The sequence below is a fragment of the Chiloscyllium plagiosum genome, chromosome 19, assembly GCF_004010195.1.
Source record: "Chiloscyllium plagiosum isolate BGI_BamShark_2017 chromosome 19, ASM401019v2, whole genome shotgun sequence".
Taxonomy (NCBI): Eukaryota; Metazoa; Chordata; class Chondrichthyes; order Orectolobiformes; family Hemiscylliidae; genus Chiloscyllium; species Chiloscyllium plagiosum.
The window spans coordinates 24,555,337-24,563,445 of record NC_057728.1 but is presented as its reverse complement, the minus strand read 5'-3'; the positions used below and the strand labels follow the sequence as shown (position 1 = coordinate 24,563,445).

Sequence of the window (8,109 nt, the reverse complement as noted above, 5' to 3'; positions counted from 1 at the left end):
GGGGGGGGGGAGGCAGACCAACATCCATTATGTCCTACAGTTTATCTAAGGGAGTCCAAGAATTCCTTAGCCTTTTCTGGTGATCCAAAGTTATATACAGATCCTTCATGGTTAAAGTGTAACATCGCTGGGTAGCGTAAGGAGTACTGTACATTTAAGTCCCTTAAACGCTTCTTCGCCTCGTCAAATGTCTTCCTCTTTCGAACCAGAGCCGGGGTAAAGTCCTGAAATAGCATGATCTTGGATCCTTTGTAGATCATAGCTTGGGGGTCTTTTCCGCGATTTCTAGAGGCTTCTAGGAGTTTCTGCCTCTCCCTGTAGCTCTGCAGCCGGAACAGGACCGGGCGTGGGCGCTGGTTCGAGCCGGGCCCGCGTATTGCTACCCGGTAGGCCCATTCCACCCTTACCTGGCCTGTTCCAGCTTGCAGATTTAAAAGTTGTGGCAGCCACTGCTCCAGGAATGCTGTAAGCTGGCCTTCCTCTTCCCGTTCGGGAAGGCCCAGCAAACAAATATTTTTTCGACGACCTCGATTATCGGGGTCGTCAATATGATTTTCCAAGGTCCGGACTCGCTGCTCGAGGGTCCGGACCTGATCCACGGCCGATTGAGCAGTTGTCTCCGAGGTTGCGGCCTTTAGCTCCGCCCCTCCGACTCGGCGTTGAATTTCATCAATTTCACGGTCGTGCTTCTTCAGCGCGGCCGAGAGCGACTCCCAACGATTTCTGGATTTGACGATAAAGGCATCGATCTTCGAGTCAAGCTTGGAAAGCATTTCTGCAAGACTTGCTACTGTTGGTAAGTCCTTCGGGGCGGCTGTGGACGCCTCTGCTGCAGCTGGAGAGTGTGGGGGAGGGGTTCCTGCTTGCTGAGAGCTGCGGGCTCCCTTCCCTTTAGTCATTTTAACTTAGGATTAAGTTGTTTAAATGTAATATTACACAACTAATTGAGTTACTAAACTATTATAAATGATTTATAAATGATTTGGTGAGCTTGGTAGGGGGTAGGTGACCCACTGTGCCCAAGTCTTGGGAGGAGCACTATAGACTCAGTCTTACTGGGTCGCCGCCATCTTGGATCCCAGAGTAGTTTTTAATCCTCTGACCTTTCCTAACTATCTATTAAGATGAATAGTTAGAATTCTCTGAGTAACTCATTGTGATTTTTAAAGGGTTACAGACACCAAGCAATTGTCCTTTAAAAGTATAAATCCCTCAGGCAATTCCCATGTAGTAAGTATCTTGGATTATATAAGAGGTCCTAACATGAATCTTACATGGTATGTGTGGTTTCTGATTATCTAGAGACTGAAGGTCTGAAGCAATAACAAAGCATCAATATCCAAGTAAGATGCCTACAGGATAGCTACAGGACTACCCAGTGCAAGCTTGGAGGCATGCAATACATTTGGTTGAATCAGAAAGCAGGCCACAAAGACCAGAAGAGATATTACGATGCTCAGAAATTTATCTGCATACCCCATTCTAGTGGTTCATTACCAATCCTCAAAGCCAAAAGTCAGCACTACTTACAGAAAAAGCTCATTATTTCAGAAAATGGGCAGAAAAATTTGCTCAGCTTCAAATGGCCTTCACCAATGAAGAAGCAATCAAGAAGCTGGCACAGGTTGCAGCAACTACTCTCTTCATGACCCTATCTCATGCTGCTGAAAATAATTGATTGTAATTAAACTCCTATTTGTTGCAAAGCTCCAGGAGTTGATGTTATTTGACATCAATCCCAATTCAAAAAAACATGAAATTACTGGAGAATTACAAGGACTGAGGATTCTTTACTTCTGCCTTCTTGATCTCCATTGCTGCTCCACTTGCAGTCACTGCAACCTGCCTCAGATCACAGACCAAATCTGAAGAACGAAGCTTAAAAGAGCAAATTTCCCAGATAAATTCCTCTCCATGATGCCTTGCAATGTCCTAAACTGTGTCCCTTCTGGCTCACTAACTCTGAGCCCAAATTCCTAGAGCTGCAAACTAAAGATGTAGTCATCATAGATTACACAGGTGTCTACCAGCATTTACATTATATGGATGCAACCGATCACTTGCCCGGCCATCTTATTGCATTATACAAATAACTTAATAAGGCTTCAAATGTTTTTAACTTCCGAGCTCCTAATTTGAATAAATAATTTTGTTTAGAGGGGGAGAAAAAATACACACCATTTTTCATGAAAAGTAATTGGTTAGTATATCACACATCAATTTTCTTTAGAATGCAGAGTCTCACCTGAACTCTTAACTCTCACCACTGTTGCATTGTTCGTTTTCAGGCCTGTTCTTTAAACTTTCGCTGCTCTCTTTGAACTTTAAAATTCTTGCCTCTATCTGACTAGCTTTCAACTCTAATCACTTTCTCCCTGATATCCCATGAATGAATAATTTTAAAAAAAGCTTTAGCTTATAAGTGGCAATGAATATTTGTGTCATGCACGTGTCTGAGAATGACCATCACTAAAAAAAAGGAATCGCTCTCGATATTTTGATAACTGGACAGTCGCTTAGTGTTTAATGGCATTACCTTTGAACAATCTTCCACAGTCAGTATCCTTGGGGGTTATTATTGACCAGAAATATGACCTGACTAACCCACTCTCATTCATTTAGTAGCAATAAAACTAGCAATTTAGAACATCAGTAAACCAAACTGTGCTAAGTCAAATCAAATATTTACACACAGCATACTGGGGTACCATAAGACATAGGAGCAGAAATTCAGCCCATTGAGTCTGCCGCCACCATTCAATCATGGCTGATAAGTTTCTCAACCCAATCTCCTGCTTTCTCCCCATAACCCTTGATCCCTTTGACGATCAAGAATCTATCTATCTCAGTCTTAAACATACTCAATGACCTGGTCTCCACAGCTTTTTGTGGCAATGAATTTCATAGATTCACCATTCTCTGGCTGAAGAGGTTTCTCCTTATCTGTGTGCTAAAAGGCTTTCCCTTTACTCTAAGTCTGTGCCCTCTGGTCTTAGTCTCTCCTAACAATGGAAACATCTTCCCAATATCTACTTTGTCCAGGTACTGGATAGTAAAGGTCTCTGCGAGCCATTCATTTTGGTAAAAGATAGAGTATAATGTTGTAACAGAAGCAGTTGTGAATATTTGTAACTTTCTGTTACCTGGTGCTGAATTAAATGTAGTGGGAATGCTGTCCTCTGAGAGAGTGGAGTTGTGCAAGGAACTTCCAAGCCCTGATTCTTCTGTCTCTTTAGGCACTCCAGGTGAAATGATGATCTTCTCCCTTCAAGAAGCAAATATATTAAACAAGGGCATGTAAATAGCTGTAACCGATTATTGATATATCAGTAAGGCGAATGAAGACTCAGGCTTTGATTTCATTTTTGGGTTGGGAGAATAGAGTTAGGAAAATTCTCAGCTTTGCAAATCTGATTAAGAAAAAGTGACTTGGAAATTGGGGGTTTCATTCTGGGGTGGCAGGCTAGACGACCTCAGAATGAGAATGGAGAAATACTAATGCAATCTTGGTGGAAGATCTGCCTCTGTTTCCTGGCACTCTGTTGATGTTTCAAAAAACACTTGACACTCATGACCCTTTATAGACCATATGTCAACATAGTTGCAGAGTATGCCAACTGATACTACCTCACTGAATACTCTTTTTGCCCTTGCGCCTATCATGCTAACTCATCAAGTATCCACCATGAACACATATCAAGGCCTATGCAGAGATAAAATATAATACTAAGTGTCTATTGCAGACTTCATTACACTGAAAAATAACACCTTCATTCATAAAAAATAATTTACAACATTCCTTCCACTCATAATGCTTTATATTAACAAACATTTCATTCAAATGCATAAACCCTTACAACAACAAGCAATGGTATTCTTAGCCCCACTTCAAAGAAATTATATCCACTTGTTACTGTCAATCATATCATCGCATTTATGCTTGCTTCCAAAGGACAACTGATCTGGTTTCCTGGGGCTTTATCAAAAGTGGTATCTTACTTCTCCAAAAGGTAATCCCTAGCTCTGCAAATATATCCACAAAATTTAGACCTGATGCTACCAGACCTAATCTGTAGAATATTACATTTAAATTTTACACTCATAAATTATCAAAATTACACAGGAGCGGAAATAGCTGCTGATTTCTACGGGCAGGTGACTGCCTCTGTGAAATGCACATGCACGAATCACAACCTGACTCCATTCTCTCCCCTCTGAAAATGGAAGGTGGTCTCTTTTGTTGCAAAAATCCAGTCTTAGTTTTTATTGATAAAAGGAGAACCAACAATCATTAGATATTTCTTCATTTCTAATTCAACACCTCATTTCTTTCTTTCAATTTTTTCTAATATTCCCTCCTTTCTCTCTTCTCCTGTTATACTGCCTTGATGTCAAAATGAAGTGAGAATGACTGCCTTTGACATGAAGGGACCCTAGCAAAACTGAAAACAATGGGAAAATTCTCCACTGATCAGAATTAAACCTGGCACAAAATTCACCTTCTGATTCCCCAGTGCCTATCCACAATCTACAAAACACAATTTAGGAGTGCAATGGAATATTCTTTACTTGCTTAGGTGGGTATAGCTCTAACAATACTCAAGAAGCTTGACACCATCCAATACAAAGCCAACAAATTCCCCTCTCAGCCACTCAGCATCTTGACTTGAAAATATATTGCCGTTCATTCACTATCTCTGGGTCAGATTCCTGAAACTTCCCAGTGACATTGTTGATCTACTGACAGCAAATAGAATGTCATGGTTCAAGAAGATAGCTCACTGTCACCTTCTCAAGGGCAATCATGATTGGCAGTATGCTCACATCCCATGAATATATTTTAAAAAGGTGTATGGTTTCACAGAAGCTCGAAACCTTCTGGTATTTCCCATAAGTGATTATTTCTTCATGTGTGAGTATGTTGGAGAAAGGACCGTTTCAGACAGATTTGGGTCCATTCTCAGCTAACATTTGTACATGTATAAAAAAAAATGGCTGCAGAAACTCAGCAGGTCTCAGAGCATCTGTGGAGAGAAAGCAGAGTTAATGTTTCAAGTCTAGTGACCATTCTTTAGAATTGATAGCACCCAGGAAAAAGGTGTATATATGCTGAAGACACGGGATGGAGGAGTTCAAGAAGAGTGAGCAGATAGACATAGTCCAGACAGAAAGAACGACAGTTAGGCAGATGAACAATAGTAAGCCAGGAAGAAAGTAAAGCTGATAATGAGGAACATAATTAAGTGAAAATGGCTGTGCTGAAAACAGCCCATGTCAGTACAGGGCCTGTCATGTGGTGGTGGGTAAAGGATAGAGAAGAAGGTGTTTAAGTTCTAAGATTGTCTGTGCTTCGTCTCTCAATGTAGAGAAGATCACATTGTGAGCAGCAAATACAGTAGACTGGACTAAGTGAATTGCAGGCAAATTGTTGAGGTGAATGTAGGCTGGGTGAATGCTTTGCAGAACACCTCCTGCAATAATGACACCGAACTTCCAGTTGCCTGCCACTTCAACACACCACCATATATCCTGGTCAACATTTTGGGTTTTGACCTGCTACACTGCTTCAGCGTGGCTCAGTGCAAGCAGGAAGAATCGCATCTCATTTTTCACTTGAGGGCTCTGCAGTCTTCATGACTCAATAAGTTCATTATCGGTTTCACTAATTTCTGGAAATTTAATATTCTGATGGGCAAGTCTCCTACATCTGGAACCTACTGAACAAGTTCATTAAAATTTGTGAAATCAGAAGGATCCAACTAATTGAAGCCTAATAATTTTCCATGAAAACGTTGGAGGTTGAAAAACCTGCTATAAACCCTCTACAACTCTTAAACTGACCCCATACCAAGCCTGTCCTGAACAACCTTACCCTCCTGGATCTGCCACCTTGACCAACCTTAAGTACTCACCCACCTTCCTGCCATTTACCCCACTCATACATCTTACACACAACTCAGTCACTGTCAGTGTCATTAGACCCTTTAACTGCTGAAATATAGCATCAAGTGACAGAAAAAAATGTTGCGTCTAGCCATGCAAAGCTGCTTTTGCACTGTGTGGATTTGTCTTTGTTTACCTCTGGACATGTTTGGAAAAGGCCAAACTCAGAATCTTGGCCAGAAAAGTCACTGACAGTTAAGTGTGTATTTTGATGAAGATAACCAATAGTCAAATTGTTCTGACAGGAATCAGAATATCTGAAACATTCAGGATAAAATAGTACATAATAAATACTTTGCCATGAGAGATCAGTAATACTTAGCAAATACTATACTCTATCTACAAGTTTGCTAACCGTTCACATCAGAACTGTAGTTTATATCATTCCTGGAATCCTGATGAATTTTATTCTCCATATACAAATGAAGGGAGAATTAATTAGCATACCACATATTTGTGGGTGGCACGGTGGCACAGTGGTTAGCACTGCTGCCTCACAGCACTGACTGTGTGGAGTTTGCACATTCTCCCCGTGTCTGCGTGGATTTCCTCCGGGTGCTCCGGTTTCCTCCCACAATCCAAAAAATGTGCAGGTCAGGTGAATTGGCCATGCTAAATTGCCTGTAATCTAATCTAATCTAATCTAATCTAATCTAATCTAATCATATTCTATAGTATGTCATTCAGATTGTAAGTATAGGTTGGTTGGAAATGCCAATGTATTTGGAGTAAACAAAATCTTAGGTATAGGTTCATAACAGATCAAATCTGTTTATGAACTATTCCATCTAGACATCAACAGGTGCACCTTTGGAAAAGAACCACAACTGTTCCTGTATCTTAAAATTGTATATTGTATTTGTTTCATTCAACAATTCTAATTATCAGTATTGGTTATAATAAAAACTAAATTTGAATTACATATTTTAAGTTACCTAATGATGTTGCTGAAAGAAGTCCTTTTGAAGGAGACAGGGTCTTTTTATCACTTGCCTCACAGCAGTCCACTGGTGGAGTGAGCTGTTTTTCATCATGTTCTTTATATGAATTCCTGTAAGGGTTAAGCAAAAACAAACAACCAAAATACATCATTAAAATAAAAGATAAAGATAGATAAAAATGAATATATTTCTGACTTATTATGCAGATAATTATTAGAGAATCAAATATATTAGCATTAATGATAGTACCTAATGATGGTTCATTAGAATAAAAGTAAAGTACTTCAAAGAACTTCTAAAGAAGAGTCACTGGATTTGAAATGTTAATTCTGTTTTCTTCCCACAGATGTTGCCAGACCTGCTGAGTTCCTCTGGCAATTTCTGTCTTTGTTGCTTCAGATCCCCTGCATCTGCAGCTCTTTGCTTTATTGAGAGATGCTGAAAATCCGAAATAAAAATCGAAAGTGTTGGGGAAATGCAGAAGGTCAGGCAGCAGCTGTGGAGTTAATGGGCCAGATTTTCTGAGGAATAGCAATCTCATGCAGATTACTGCATGGGCCCTTAATTTTTATGAAAGAAGGGAGCTCCATATGTCTGTGAGAAGATTCCACTCAGAAATGCGGAAGCACACTTCAGTTTTGACAGTTATAGAGTTATAGAGATGTACAGCATGGAAACAGACCCTTCGGTCCAACCCGTCCATGCCGACCAGATATCCCAATCCAATCTAGTCCCACCTGCCAGCACCTAGCCTATATCCCTCCAAACCCTTCCTATTCATATACCTATCCAAATGCCTCTTAAATATTGCAATTGTACCAGCCTCCACCACTTCCTCTGGCAGCTCATTCCATACCCGTACCACCTTCTGCGTGAAAAAGTTGTCCCTTAGGTCTCTTTTATATCGTTCCCCTCTCACCCTAAATCAATGCCCTCTAGTTTGGACTCCCCGACGCCAGGAAAAAGACTTTGCCTATTTATCCTATCCATGCCCCTCATCATTTTGTAAACCTCTATAACGTCACCCCTCAGCTCCGATGCTCCAGGGAAAACAGCCCCAAACTGTTCAGCCTCTCCCTATAGCTCAAATCCTGTAACCCTGGCAACATCCATGTAAATCTTTTCTGAACCCTTTCAAGTTTCACAACATCTTTCCGATAGAAAGACCAGAATTATATGCAAACTTACTAACTATACCTCTTATGCTCACATCCAAATCATTTAT

The 8,109-nt window shown here is 40.5% G+C and overlaps 1 protein-coding gene across 1 annotated transcript in view; it reads right to left on the bottom strand.

Annotated features, from left to right (window-relative positions):
• cacna1c (calcium channel, voltage-dependent, L type, alpha 1C subunit) overlaps nt 1-8,109 on the bottom strand; it is an 890,104-nt gene that overhangs the window by 23,742 nt on the left and 858,253 nt on the right. Inside the window, exons 45-46 of the mRNA XM_043708872.1 lie at nt 6,879-6,994; nt 3,144-3,265 (exon numbers count right to left, since the gene is read on the bottom strand). Of these exons, the coding sequence (XP_043564807.1) occupies nt 3,144-3,265; nt 6,879-6,994 (238 nt within the window). The remainder of the gene's footprint in view (nt 1-3,143; nt 3,266-6,878; nt 6,995-8,109) is intronic.